The 15449-nt window shown below is 43.3% G+C and overlaps 1 protein-coding gene across 1 annotated transcript; it reads right to left on the reverse strand.

Moving 5' to 3' along the window:
- Window positions 1-1528: 1528 nt before the first annotated feature.
- Window positions 1529-15298, reverse strand: LOC140340746 (uncharacterized). The gene is made up of 3 exons (XM_072426116.1): window positions 15220-15298; window positions 7835-7939; window positions 1529-4232 (listed from the first exon to the last, which is right to left on the reverse strand). The coding sequence occupies exons 2-3, from the start codon at window positions 7908-7910 to the stop codon at window positions 3262-3264; spliced, it is 1047 nt and encodes a 348-aa protein (XP_072282217.1). The 5' UTR covers window positions 7911-7939; window positions 15220-15298; the 3' UTR covers window positions 1529-3261.
- Between the last annotated feature and the right edge of the window lie 151 nt (window positions 15299-15449).

Here is a 15449-nt window from a genome sequence, read left to right on the forward strand (position 1 = left end):
TTGGGGGGGCAGTGTATATGTCAGATTTTTGGGACTTGTTAAAAATAACATTTGTATCTAAATGGTCATTTAGGAAGATCCATGTGAAGCTCAATAAACAATTGTGCTCTGAATTGGCCAAGCTGCCATATAACCATACCTGTGCAAATGGCCCTGAGAGTCACTCGGCTTTGACATATAATAATTCTGAGTTTAGAAATCAAAGTATATTGTTTTAATTAGCAGGTTTCGATGTCAATGTAACAATTCTACCAGCCTTTTACATACATTCGTCTCCATTTCCGGTATGGATAGTGGTGACAGGTTCTCTTAGGTGCTGATGTGCAGAAGTTAGGCCTGCAGCATTGGAATCCATCCCCTTTAAAGGCTGGGACTTGGCGGCCGTCTATTGGCATCTTGAGGTGTTCATAGAAGTAGAGATTCCGGGGATACAGATGGTGAAAGTGCTATGGTGACCTAGCCAAGGTGGAAGGCCTCACTGTTGACCAGGCCTGTGTTGCCATGGGTGACCAGGTACCATGCCAAACCCCATAGAGGCCATTTCCAGAAGTATACAGAGATTCTGGGGTGTCCTGGAATGTCCGTTAACCTAAATGGCCTCCATTTTCAGCAAAATCCCATATGTGAGGGCTTTGGCACACCAAGATGGGGTAGAATAGATGCGGTGCCCAAAACAACCAATGCCACTAAGTAAATAACAAGCATCTGGTTGTTCAGCATCCATCTTTAAATCTCTGTTATGTTAGGTAGGTGTAGGTAATTTGGTGAATGATTGATATTTCTGTTTTGAAAATCCTTTTACTGTCCGTCCCTGTTCAACACTGAACTGATTAGGAGGAATGTTATGTGGTGTTTCGTCCATCTGCACTGGAATAATAAAAACAACTTTTCATTATTATTGATTAACTTTTTTTATCCAGAATCCAGTGGGCCTATTTACCCCTGAAAACCGCCATTCACTAACGTAAACAACTATCTCTCCCCCAGCTGTTACCATGACAACCACCTTCAGGTTTGCCATTGATTATGAGCGGCAAATACTTAAATTCTGGCAGAACCCCAAATTGGGGCAAACTTGAATGTCAGCCTTATAAATCAATAAGTCAAAATCCAACATTGTATAAAGAAAATGAGGCCTAGGCGGACTAGATCACATAGTTGACCACCAGATAGATTTTATTTGTGATCCCTAATTAGGAACAAAAACTTTTCTTGCACTGCAGCATGTCTAAATGCCCCACCCATGCTGCTTTTATCTCTCTCTCCCTGAGCTCTGCTGTACAGAAATCTAAAATGCTTTTTTAGTCTTTAGTCTTTAGTCTGTACCTGAATTAGTCAATTCAGGTACAATCTTGCATTTTGAAAATGTGATGTTGTATTACTAAATGCAGAATCCACCTGGAGTTTGTTATTGAAGATTCCTGCTTTAGGACATGAAAGCCATAATATAATCAGCCTATTTCAAGGAGCAGGGAATTATGGCATGCATCGATTAGATTAAAAAAATCATTGATTTAGATATCTGATGTTTTCTTTCAGATTACATTTTTTATTTTGTGTCAATAGAAATACAGTAAACCATACAGGCAATAGCAGTGCAAATTTCACCTGACACAGTGTGCTTTATGTGCATCTTCTTTACATCGAGGAGGTGCAGATTAGGTAGGAGTGGTAGTGCCTTTTGGAATGATCAGTCCACCCAGGGATGACATTTCAGTTTTTTGGTCAATAGCGGGGCAACAAATCACCTACTGCTTCCTTTATTTCTTAGGCGGAAGGTTTGGGTTTCTCAGTCTAACCAGCTGGTTCTGCCATCATAACCAGAGGTACACATGGGCAGATATTATACTTTTCAGTGGTGTACTCCTAACCAATTTTCCTGCCCTTTATTAATCATGGATGGATTAGACATATTGGTAAATATCAAATAAAAGAAAACAAGTTGTACCATGTGTACCCGTGATCAAAAACATACGACTGGCATGCTGAATAACTGATCTGAAGGCCATGTTTAAAACTGGAAGCAGATCTGCCCATGTCTACCCAGCCTAAGGGTGTAACACTCTACCTTTCCTGTTGTCCATTTTACATGGGTGGACAAGAATGTCAGCACTGGTGCTTAAATGTGGCCCCCAGACAAATATTTTTTTACAATTTCCTAAAAAATATAACTGGTCACCCACCTAGAGCTTTCATCATGAATATTGGTGGTTGGCCATCAGCCAGACCCTCTATCGAGAACATGGGTGGTTGACCATCAACCAGAACCTCTACCAAGAACATAGGTGGTTGGCCATCACCCAGAACCTCTATCAAGAATATGGGTGGTTGGCTATCACCCAGATCTACTACCAAGAATATGGGTTATTGCTTATCAATCAGATTGTCTACAAAGAATATGGGTGGAATGGCCATCAACCAGATCTTCTACAAGCAATATGGGTAGTTGGCCATCACCCAGATCTTCTACAAAGAATATGGGTAGTTAAAAACCACACAGATCTTTGATCCCAAATATCGGTGGTTGGCAGCTATGAAGACCATCTAACCTAAATTTGGGAAATTTTCAATTACCAAGACCTTCCAACCAGAATATGAATGGTTGGAAACTTCCAAGTCCCTCCAACTTGAATATAGGTGGTAGACAATTACCTAAACCCTGCAACTTAAATATTGAGGTGTGGCAACCACGTAGACTTTCCTCTCCAAATTTGGGTAATGGGCAACCACATAATCTTTCACCCTGTGGGTTGTTGATAGCTACCCAGATACTCAATACCAAATATAAGCTTCATTATCTGCTGGCTGTTACTCAGCACTGCAAACATAGGCCTCTACGTAGGAAAGCTCAAGCAGTGTCCTGGACATTTAGCCTGCGTCTTATCGGCAGGTCAGGGTTTCTGTTCATCATCTGGAATGAGGTACATTCATGCCCTGGAATGCTATAGTAATTGGATTACCTTTGTACTTAGCATATATTTGCTGAACTTAATCATTGGCTTAGTATTTCTGGTATTGCCAGTTTGTACCCTGTCTACCTGTCTGGAATGGATTTGGGATCAGGTTTGTATTTGCCTACTCCTACTATCATTTAAAGGACTTACAGTGTTATGCAATCCACCCGGTCTGTCAGGTGGCTACTGACCCTAGGGACACAGTTGATTATTTGAAGTCTGTGTCACTATAACTGAAATATTTTTCTGGGTGGTACAGACAATTTAAATAAAGTGTACAAGAAGTGACCATGATTTACAGCACTGATTACACCTCACCTCTGGCATGTTGTATGTAGTGCTCATGCAGACTACTTTCATTCTGGAACTGAACCCCACATTCAATACATTTAAAGTGCCCCTTTTCCTCCCACCTATCCGTTTCCTTACGGTGAGTTCTCAGATGCCGCCGATAATTTGATGCCTGGCTGAAACTCTTTTCACATAAGTCACATGGAAAAGGCCTCTTGCCTATATGAATAGCCCAGTGCCGCTGATAATTGGACCGCTGGTTAAAGCGTTTCCCGCACTGCTGGCACTGAAAAGGTTTTTCACCTGTATGAACACGCAAGTGCCGCTTATAGCGGGAAGAGAAAAAAAAAGTTTTGCCACACACAGGGCAAGCATGCGGTTTGCGGGAAGAGTGCAACTTTCTGTGCTTCTCGAAGGTGCATTGGGCCCGAAACCTTCTCCCACAATCCTTGCACTGGTACGGTTTGGGGTCCTCATGAGTCCACTGGTGGACGCGGAGAGTTTCAAGCTGTGTAAATGCCTGAGGGCAATCTGGACACTGATAGGGACGCTCCCCTGTGTGAATACGCACATGCCGTGACAGTTTTGCCGAACAGCTGAAAGCTTTGCCACACCAGATGCATGTCCTGTCTTTGCGGTGAGATTGCTGGTGTCTACGGAATGCTGGCTGGCTGGGAAGCTGTTTGCCGCACTGCGAACATTGGTAGCCTCTCTGCCCTGTGTGTTGCTGTTCGTGATGGTTGTGTAGAGCTAACAACCAGCAGAAACGTCGTCCACAATGAGAGCAGGAATAGGGCTTCTCGCTGCCTTCTGTAGCGCCGGCACGCGCTTTTTCACAGTCCTTGCAGTTGTAGGAAAGGTCGGTAGAGTGGTTGCGCCGATGCAGGTTATGGGCCCGAAGAGTTTGAAAAGTTCGACCACAATCAGGGCAAGGAGGTGGGGAGTCTTCTGATGCCAAATGGCCATCTGGATGCTCCATTATTAGTTCTACAACACAAAACATACAAATAAGTCAAATTACACCTTTTAAGACCAAAACAAGAGAAGGTCCAAAAACAGTTTGAAGTTCAACTCTGAGCCAAGCCCCCCCCCCCCCCCCTGCACCCCCACCTTTTTTACCCCTCTGCCCCTTTTAACTCTCCTACTGACTGTATTTTATGTTTTAGAATATCCCTTTATGAAGTCTTTAGGTGGGTCACCTAAAGCTACTGGGTCCTTTTTAGCTTTCTATCTTTTCCTGGCTGGGCGGTCCCTACTAGTCACTACTTAGAGTGGTGCTGATATAATGACGAGAGTGCAGCTTTATGTACTATTCCGCTGTAAATAAAAGGTAACAAGGTTCACACTGCACTCACAGTAAAGACCTCAGTCTTCCCCCTTTAGTGACACAGCCCTCTATTCAACCTAGAAGACAGGGGACATCTTGTGGGCAAAAATGGTATTGCAGACACCTGCTTTATTTAACACCTAGTGCACCCTTTAAAAAAAATTACATTTTGAAAAAGGAAAAGGAGCTATTTGTCCAGGAAAATTACCTGCTTATGCCCTAATCATAAGTAAGGATGTCAGTTTTTCACATACGCCGCTCTGACATTGCAAAGAAAGTAGACAAAACTATTAGTCGCTTCTATTTTGGCAATCTGAGCAGCCTCTATATTAAAACAATATCCTGCTGTGTACAGTAATTACAGCAGAGTTCCTCAACCTGAATGCCGTAACTTCATATTTCAGGTGGCGATTAACAATGTGTCTCGTGACATTGTTACCCAGGATAAACTTTATAAACAAAGACATCAATTATTTAAAACTACTTCTTTGTTTAAATGTCACTCGGTGGAATTAACAAGGCCCTCCGTTGAGATCTGCAGTCAAGCAGAATTTAGCAGTCGATAATAAGAACAGATTGCAATTATGCTCATCAGAATGTGGAATGCTGCAAGAAACTGAATTCATTAATGCTAATTAGAGGATATTTTCTTGTACTGTAAATCAGGCAAAGGGAACCTGCAAGCTGCCTAGTAGCTGAGGAACTACAGTTAGCAGCAAACTAACCTGTACAACTATAGCGAATGACATAGCTTCATAGACAAATGTCCAGCCCCAGTCCCTCCCTGTGTGTTTACTCATCTCAAATCATATAACACATTTACTGAATATACAGCGCGTACACCCTAAAAAATTATTTTTAAAAAACAATTTGTATATTTTCCAGTATAAACCATAATGTTTTGTCCTGAAAATGTTTTTTAGCAAAAGAATTTTGGTTTATACATGGGTCACACCACTACATGGCGCTGTGTCCTCATTTAAAGTGTTTAACAAACTCTTGAGGTCTGAGACATTGGGTTTTGTTGTGCACATACAGGAGGACACTGCACCATCTACTGGTGGCCAACAATAATGCACAAAAGATCAGTAAATAACTCATCGTAACCATCGAAAATGTAAAAATACCTAAACCTGGAATAAGGTCAAAAGAACATACAGACTAAGCCCATGGGTTTCAGTTTCAATTCCCCCTAGCCTCACCATTAAGTTTTAAAAATAACACAATATGTATGTATTTATTCATGTTCATTTTGTTGGCCTTTCTGATGATTTTTGTTTTAAATGTTAGCAGTGGTTCCACATTTTGTATCCTAAGTTTATACCTAAATCAATATCGTTTTCCTGTTTTTTTTTTAAATAGGCATAACGGTTTATATTTGGATAGGTTTATATTCAGGTATATACTAAGTGTTCCTTCACACCTAAAGCGCTTTAAGGCTGTCTGTTCATGGGCTGGTAGAGCATCCTAACACATAGAAAAGTTGACCTGCAATATTTTTGGCAACACAGTACTAGTTATGGGTGGGAGAGGTAGGGGCAACATAAAAAGTCAATCAAGCGAATGCAAATGCTGACATTAGACGAGAGATGATCTCATCAATCTTCTGCTACTATTTCATTGTCCTATCATAAACACAGGAGGGCAGGGAGGTGACCAAGCTGTTTGGCTTTCAGTAGCTCAAAGCCAGGTCAACAGTGTAACAGGGCTGTGTAAATCATAGGACTGGACAAATCTGATAAGATCTGTGTGGTTTGGCAACTGTAGCATGATTTCAGGTCCATCCAGCTAGCATTTTACCTTCTGATCTGTTTCTGACCTGCTTTAGCATTCACATAAATGAGGAAAAAAATAACACAGTCTGATGCAAACAAATGCCCTTTACACTGGCTGGGTTAAATCCCTTGGCAGGTGAACAGCTTTGATAAAAAACTACCCTTAAGATCATCAGCCAGACTGTCCACAGTGCAGCAAAGTCATCTGGATCCTTTATAAGACTCTCTGTGATATTTTCAGACTAATGGGCTAATAACTGGAATCCCCTTCCAGGCACAAATGCTGCACCAGGCTCAGTTAGATGTTGTGACTAAAGTCATATAACCTCTGTAGTTTAGATACCTAAAGTCTGGATCAACTTTCTCATGAGCAATGGTCATGTGATTATTTTCCTATGTTTTGGGTCATGTAAAGGACACTAATGGGAGCATAAAGCAGCATTTTCTCCATAGAACACCAGTAATTTTGCCCCAGTATTTCCATTGACTTGGTGTCACAGTTCTGTAATCTCCTTCATGTTCAAAAGATCTCCAAGTCCTGCAACATTCACCTGTACAACATCTCAAAAATCTGCCCCTACCTGTCCCCAGAGACCACCCAACTCCTTGTACACACTCCTATCATCTCTGGTCTGGACTACTGTAACCTCCTCCTCTCTGGTATTGCACTAACCCGACTCTCTTCTCTACAATCTATTATGAATGCTGGAGCCAGACTCATCCATCCTTCCTACCGCTCCTCTTCTGCTGCATCTCTTTGTAGTTCTCTTCATTGGCTTCCATTTCACCTTAGAAACAAATTCATCTCCTGTGCTTTGCCTTCAAATCCCTCCACAATTATTGTCCCACTTACATTTGTGACCTGATAAAACCCCCCCAGCCGCTCTCTTCGCTCCTCCAATGACCTACTAATGACATCCTCACTCATAACCTCATCACACGCACGGCTCTAGGACTTTTCTAGAGCTGCCCCCACTCTCAGGAATGGTCTTCCTCGTCCTATTCAGCTTGCTCCTATTTTCTCTACAAATAAAAGAGCCCTTAAAACCTTAAAGCCCAATATTGCCTACTCATCTTTTTTTGTCTCACTACCCTCACTACTTCCCACCATTTCATATCTCCCCTGTTATTGTGTGATACTTACCCCACCTCTAGAGGTCCTCTCCTCTTCCAGTGTCATTGTTTGTATCTGTCTGTCATTTGTAACCCTATTTATGTACAGTGCTAAGTAATATGTTGGAAATGTTAGAATATGGTTTATTGTTATTAATAATAAAAATATTAATAATAAATAATACTGCAAATCCATAAGATGTGACCATGTATTCCCAATATTTAAAGGAAGTTGCCTGCGTTTTACTGAGTGAATGCAATACTTTTCACTTCCTCCAAAATGAGAATTCTTCTGATCATCTCAACCATTCACGCAGCCTGCACATGTGGACCTGGTTCTGACCCCTGACATATACACAATCATACAGAATCACCTGGTGTGGTGTCTCTGTTTCCATCCGACTTCTCATCCCAGCAGGATTCTGAAACATCTTCCAATGATAAGGACATCCTGACGATTCTTATCACCAGGGGGACACCTGGAAAAAAAAAGATTTATATGAAATTTCCTTTATTAGCAATCTAACACTACAAAAGCACATGGGAGCCGAATAGTAAGGTTGCTCTTGTTCATATTCAAAAGCCTCTCGCCATGGTTTTTGGTCTTTAAAATAAATCTGCCAATGAGAGAAAGACATAGGTGTCACTGTTGGACTTGTAGCAACTGCTAGATACCTGGTTGTCATTTCACCTCATTGCCCATCCCAATACCCCATGCCAAGATTTCAATATTCTATTCAATACTGGACAGGCCTTGTATTCTAGCACCAACCAATACATTGAGGCCAAATCACTCCACATTTCTCTTCTTTGTATCGGGCAGCCATGGCACCAGAAGAGGTAAATTCAGCTTTGTATTGTATACAGTTCAGGCAATCCTCATTCTCATTGCGTTGTCACAAAATCTCCGTTAACACGTTTAAAGCAGCTTCCTGTGTGCAGCAATGCTATGTGCATGTTGTATGCACACAGACGGCTAATAATATTTGCTCAGTTCCCCCAGGTATATACCCCAGGTGGGGAGCAGACTCCGCAGGGAGGTGAATATAAAACAAAAGGAGCGGTAAAGGGAAGAAGAAGGGATACAAGATCCACATATGGCTATGAAAATACAACATTGCCAGAATAATCTCTGCCAAGAATGAGCTGCACACAGGTGGTGAAACCTCATGGAGTACTCTTTAATTGAAGAAGAGATGATCATTATTATTATTATTATTATTATTAATAATAATAATAAACAGGATTATATAGCGCCAACATATTACGCAGCGTTGTACAATAAATAGGGGTTGCAAATGACAGACCAATGCCCCAAAGAGCTTACAATCTATATATAATATCACCTGTCACATGACTAGGTTCTTCTGTTCAAGTTTTTTTAAAAAGTAATAATTTTTATTTGGAACCTGCTGCACCCAAAGGTGCCACAGCAAAGAGCACAATGTCACTGCTTTTTATTGTAACCCCCTAGAAGGTATTCCAGTTCCAGGGATGGCTCATCGCTGTGCATCTTACCGCACAGATCTGCTATTCCCCAAAAACAAGCATTTCTACCATGGCTCCGCCAACGCCAGCCAATGCTCCAACCTCGTACTGTTCTAGCTAGAGGGATCCTCAGAAGGACTCTCATCCGTCTCGCCTGCCGTAAAAGAAGAGAAATTGCTTTATTGAATTTCAATAAAATGTAACGGAGAAATCAAAAAGAGGAGGGACTGAAGCAAATGTGTGAATCGTTGAAGAATATTAGATTTTAACAAATGTTCACCAGCACAGAGAGAAAGGGGAAGATTTGCCTGTTTTAGATTTTCTTTCAGCGACACAATAACCGGATTATAATTCATGTCGTATATTTTCCGTGGAATGAAAAAGTCTCATGAATCTGAATTTTTTAACAATCACCAAACGTGTCGGGTTTTTTAGCTGTCCATAAAGCGTGGACTTTTACCTTATTAAAGTAGTATTAAACCCTATTTAAAAATTATATCAGACTTTAAATACATTGTAAAAATCTAAAATTACTTTTATTTATTACACTGGTTGGAAAGTTTTACCATTCAGAGATATGAGATGTCCCCCCGGCTGTCTGAGCTTTCCTTTACTGCTTGAGATTACCTGAGATGTCCCACCCAGCTGTCTGGGATGTCTCCCCAGTTGTTTGGGATGTCTCATCCACTGCTCAAGATGTCCCCTTGCTACCTAAGATGTTTCTTCTGACTGCCTGGGATGTCCCACCCAGCTGTCTCAGATGTCCCCCTAGTTGTCTGAGATGTCCCTCTGATTACATCAGATGTCCCCCATGGCAACCTGAGATCTCTCACCCAGCTGTCCGAGATGTCTCTCGGACTACCGGAGATATCCCCCAACTGTCTGACAAGTCCCCTGGTTGCCTAAAATGTCCCCCATGGCCACCTGAGTTGTCCCACCCAGCTTCCTGAGATGTTCTCCCGGTTGTCTAAGATGTCCTCCTCCTGGTGGTCTGAGATGTCCTCCTGGTAGTCTGCAATTTCTTTTTGGTGGTTCTGGTGGTCTGCGATGTCCCTCTGACTACTTGTGGTGTCCCCCACAGCCGCCAGAGATTTCCCACCCAGCTGTCTGAGATGTCTCCCCAGTTGTTTGGGATGTCTCATCCACTGCTCATGATGTCCCCTTGCTGCCTGAGATGTTTCTTCTGACTGCCTGAGATGTCCCACCCAGCTGTCTCAGATGTCCCCTGAGATCTCTCACCCAGCTGTCTGAGAGGTGGTCCGATGTCTCTCGGACTACCGGAGATATCCCCCAACTGTCTGACAAGTCCCCTGATTGCCTAAAATGTCCCCCATGGCCACCTGAGTTGTCCCACCCAGCTTCTTGAGATGTTCTCCTGGTTGTCTGGGATGTCCTTCCTCCTGGTGGTCTGAGATGTCCTCCTGGTAGTCTGCAATGTCCTTTTGGCTGTTCTGGTGGTCTGTGATGTCCCTCTGACTACTTGTGGTGTCCCCCACAGCCGCCAAAGATTTCCCACCCAGCTGTCTGACTAGGAGAGAGCAAAGTGTCAAGGAGATGAGCTCATCAGTCTGCCACTTCTCCTTTTACTGGCCAGTTACAGGCTGGAAGAGGGACAAGACCTGTAAGTGTTACCTAATTGAAGCACAGAAAAACTTTATTTAAAATACAGACAAATACAAATGTGCTAATGGGCCCCAACCAGGTAGCAGAAATGCTTGAACAAAAAGAAAAAAAAAATCAATATTTTATAAAGCGATTAGTTACAAAGCAGATCTTGTCCTACAAGAAATTCCGGCCAATTAGCCTTTACTTCGTTATCATTAAAACGGTGATCACCTCCATTTCAAACAGCGGCGTTCACCTGCGCTGGGGCTTAAAAGGGAATTTTAAAGAGTGGTGGAACCATTCATTTTCCAGCTCACCACTGTCTCACGCTGAACTTAATGAAGACCATATTCAAACACAAGAGTATTGATTTCGCAGTTCTTTAATGGAGTGATCACGCTGTGAGTGACAGCGCTCGGCTCGAGTACAGTAGTTGGCAGGCAGCGGCATATAATCTTTGCGGGCCTACGTGTTATTCTGACACGTGTATTCGGGTTTTATGCAGATTCGGAAAATGCAGCCTATCAAGAAGCAAAGGGGGCTTTAAACACTCACCTAGGCACAGGTTACAAAGTTATTACAATGCAGTGGTGGATGTAGCCATCAGTGGGCCCCTGTGACTTGGAGCCCCCACTCAAGGTAAATGGAGCTTCTGATTTGTTCATTACAGTACAGTCATCACCAATATAAAAACAAAAAAAAACAAAAACAAAAGAAAAGTGATCTGATTGTCACTTTTTCACAGAAATCCACCAATCAACTCAATAAAGCCAATACTCTCCTTGTGTGGTTTACTAAGGCCAAGTCAGATGAAGAGCTCCCTCTAGTGGCTTATCAGCAAATCTGCATATTTAACCACCTACTGCTGTATGTAGATATGTCAGACGATTCTCCACATCGGACGTGTACAGCGGCTGGCTGACATCATTCATGGATCCATCCTGGCAGATCCACAAACGACAGAAGATGAACGACAGCAATGGAAGTGAAGAGGAGAGAGCACAGCAGGGTGCGCTCACTTGTTCTCCCCACTCCCTTCTCCATAGAAGAGAATGGCACTGTATGTACAGCACTCATTCATTCATCTTTCAGTCTTTTGTCATTGGAAATGATTGTGAAAGGTCATTTCCAACTACAAAAATCTAACATGTATATAGCCTTAGATTGATGCCCCATGTGTTAAAGAATTCAGATTTTCATAAAAAGTATATGTAACATTTCCAAGTATGTAATATCTCACAGAGATCACAGTACAACCCTTTATCTACTTTGTCCTCCAGAAGGATAGGGTCATTTTTGTTCAGGCATCGTTCGGAGTCCCCATCACTTTCCTGCAGAGATGCTGGCTCAGAGGTGAGAATAATGATGTTAATGAATGTAACACACAGATCAGCCATTGCTGCAGACTCTCATCCTCTCACTGTGCAATGCTGCAGTCTGATTGTTGTGGAAGAAGAGACTGAGGAAATGCTCCACCTGCCTGCAGTAGACTGAGGAATTCATCCTAGCCTAGACAAAGTCCCCAGACTGGAATTGCAGATTGCTTTTTAATATTAACGTCTGGTTTCTTTCTAGGCTACTTTCAGACCTCTGCGGTTGGCTGCTGCTCCAGGTGCAGGGCAAACTGCTGTTATGCGCCCAGGTGTGGCTAACCGCCAATGCATTTGTACCTGTTGCAGTGTGGCTAAAAGCTACACACCTTGTCCAGAACTGTGCTGCAACTGCGTGCAAGTGTATGCAGAATAATGGTTCCCAGCTCTCTCTTTTGGTTGAATCGGAGCAGCCTAAAAAGATTCCTCTGTGTAGATGTCCAAATGCCCCGAGCAATGGTGGATTTAGTCAACAATGGGCCCCTGTGCAAAACTGGCTTGGGTCCCCTGTAGAGGGGTCCTGTTAGTTGTGAATGGTCTGGGGCCACACCTTGAACCTCCCTATATCTGTCCAAAAACCTGAAGGGGAGGAGGAGCACTGAGAAATCATCAAATTAAATAGAAAATACTGCAAGGGCTCTATTTACAAAAGAGTGAATCTGACATTCCCTGCAGGGAATCAATTACTGACATTGAAATACAGAGACCTGGAAGATTCCCACAAGGGAATGTCTGATTCTGTTTTATAATTCGTTTAAAATTCTAGATCTTCCTACGATTTTCCATTGATGACAGGGTCTCTTTACTCCCATATTTGGGACCCCCAATAGCACATAACCACAGCTTCAGCTTCCCCTTTAATCCCCAGAACTGGTGGCGATGGTTTTTATATTTATTATCTCACGTACGTTCCATTTATAGAAGATGTTTTTGCCCGCTAATGATGCCGCCTCCCATTTAGTAAAATAACATTTGCTTAGCGCAGGCCGTGTGATCTGTATATTGACAAGCGGCAGACAGCTGGCAAAATTTCCCCAGAATGTTAATGCCGCACAACAATTCCTCTCCGTCTCCCATTCGCTGTAATTAGACTCGGCTGTTGGCGCTGCGGGCGCGGTGGTGCCGCCGCCGCTCCGGTTTGATGCGAGGACATAAGGAATGTAAGTATCCGCATAAATCTTTTATACAATCGCCAGACAAAGCGCCTGAAATCGACATTCTGCTTTTATAAGGAGCCTCCGATGGGAATTGTATGGATATTTAAGAGCGGCTGTAAACGCCGGATTGTTGCATTCAGGGGAGATTTTTAATTTGATGTTTTATGGAAAACAAAAAAATGCATCGATAACATTACAACGATCCGGGCGGGATGGCAAACAGCTATGATGCAAATGTGCAGTGCTGGCCAGATTCTAGAACTGGGCCGGCAATAGGATCCAGTGGAATGATTGGTAACAAGCAGGCAGCCAGTGAAGTCGGATTTACAGAATAAATTTGATTGGCTGTGCCGGGATGATGTAACTCCTGCGTATAAATTCATTAATCCCCTGGCACCCGCAAGGGAAGCTGGGATTGCCGGGTTTCCCTGGCAACCAAAGTTGATGCTGTCCTGTTTTTAATAATGGCCTGCCAGATCATGGCAACTTCAAAGTAAAACAGAGTTCCCTCTGCTTAATGCAAGGTGATTGGATAAGAGCTGGTCATGTGACTGACGTCCCCCTCCTCCTCCTCCTCTTCTATTATGAATACAGTAGAGTTCCCTCTGCCTAATGCAAGAGGATTGGATAGGAGCTGGTCATGTGACTGACATCCCCTCCTCTTCATCTTCTTTTTCAATAAAGTAGAGTTTCCTCTGCTTAATGCAAGACGATTGGATAACAGCTGGTCATGTGACTGACATTCCCACTTCTTTCATTATGAATTCAGTAGGGTTCCCTTTGCTTAATGCTAGGTGATTGGATAAGATGGTCATGTGACTGACATCCCCCCCACATTATGAATACAGTAGAGTTCTCTGCCTAATGCAAGGTGATTGGGTAAGAGTTGGTCATGTGACTGACATTCTGTTGTGGTCCTCCTCTAATATGAATACAGTAGAGTTCCCTCTGATTAATGTAAGTAGATTGGATAAGAGCTGTTCATGTGACTGACATTCCCTCCTCCTCTAATATGAATACAATAAGGGGTGTGGAGTTCAGGAGGAGCAGCCAATGAGCACACTCCAAGACACTCCAGGAAGTGTCACTTCATAAGAGGATTTCTTAGGGTCAGGCAGGATTTATTGTCCCTGATAAATACTTACATACAGGCTTCTTGTACAGGAATGCCATGGCTAAGTAATATCGGGATAGCGGGAGTATCCCTTTAGGCCAGAGACACCTCTCCGCATTCTAGTAGGTAGGTTGGAATTGGTGAACTTACCTGACCCCTCTCATATCAATGAGCATTCAATCATGACACACAGCAAGGCTGAGATAATTCTGCTGCAGACAATTAAAGCATTTCCCCAGTCTCCTCCTCCCACTGCAACATTATCTATCAAATCAGTGCGCGAGAGGCTACAGCAGGGGCTGATCTGTGTCAGGCATTTGTGAACACAGCCAACAATTACACAAACTCCAGGATTCATATGATCGGATCTCTGATCCAGGCTAATTAGTAGTGAGCCTGGCTGATGCCTGAACAAAGATGGTGCCATCATTCTGGAGAGAAGAGCAGATGAAGGCACCATTACTGTGATCTCTATGAGATGTAATAAATATGTGTTACACCAGTACCTTTCTCAGCCAGCTGCACCTAATATCTGATGACAGGTCCTCTTTAATAACAAATATTTGTATTTCACATACAGCTAGCAGAAATCTGTATCAGCCTCCTGTTATTACATGGACAGGTATACTACTAGGGGGAAGGGCTGCACTGGGTGCCAATCAAGCTATGCTACCCACACATGTGCTAAGAGGAGGCTACAAGTCCCAGCAGGCCACCTGCCAGGTGTAGGGGGTAGATATAGCCCTGGCTGCCCCCCTGTACAGTAGCAGGCATCACATACAGGTCTATGGGACCCCACCAGTGCTGTTATTATACAGCATGCAATAGGCTGGGAGTCCTGTCCAATCACATCATGCAGTGTCCAGGCTCACCTTTCCAGGGATCACGTGACTGGTCCTCAGTCCATAGCACCTGGTGCAGAGGAGCAGCGTAGCCCCGCCCACGCACCCCTCCTTTCTTTTTAATTGCCTCGCGCCCTTCATTATCCCAGTGCTTGAGAGATCACGTGACCCCACCCCTCTCACCTTCTCCAAGCTCCTTTAGACAGCTGTCTCCGACGGTGGGCGGGGTCGTGCTGCCAGCGCCTGTGACGTCAGGTCGAGGTTGCTACCGCAGCCAGGAAGATCCGTGTCACGTGACTGTCCGGCTGCGGTGGCCATCTTGGTTGTGGAAGATCTGATACATAGACCGTAGCTTTGAGTAAATGCAGACGAAATAAAAGCAGAATTATGGCATTGGCCAGTGTATCGTGCAG

Source organism: Pyxicephalus adspersus, chromosome 11 (genome assembly GCF_032062135.1).
Source record: "Pyxicephalus adspersus chromosome 11, UCB_Pads_2.0, whole genome shotgun sequence".
Lineage (NCBI taxonomy): Eukaryota > Metazoa > Chordata > Amphibia > Anura > Pyxicephalidae > Pyxicephalus > Pyxicephalus adspersus.

Bases quoted from the DNA above. Each gene is read 5' to 3' on its own strand.
- LOC140340746 (XM_072426116.1), bottom strand. From the start codon at position 7,910: ATGTCCTTATCATTGGAAGATGTTTCAGAATCCTGCTGGGATGAGAAG. The intron at 4,233-7,834 runs GTGATTCTGTAT...TTTGTGTTGTAG, and splicing joins AAACAGAGACACCACACCAG to AACTAATAATGGAGCATCCA.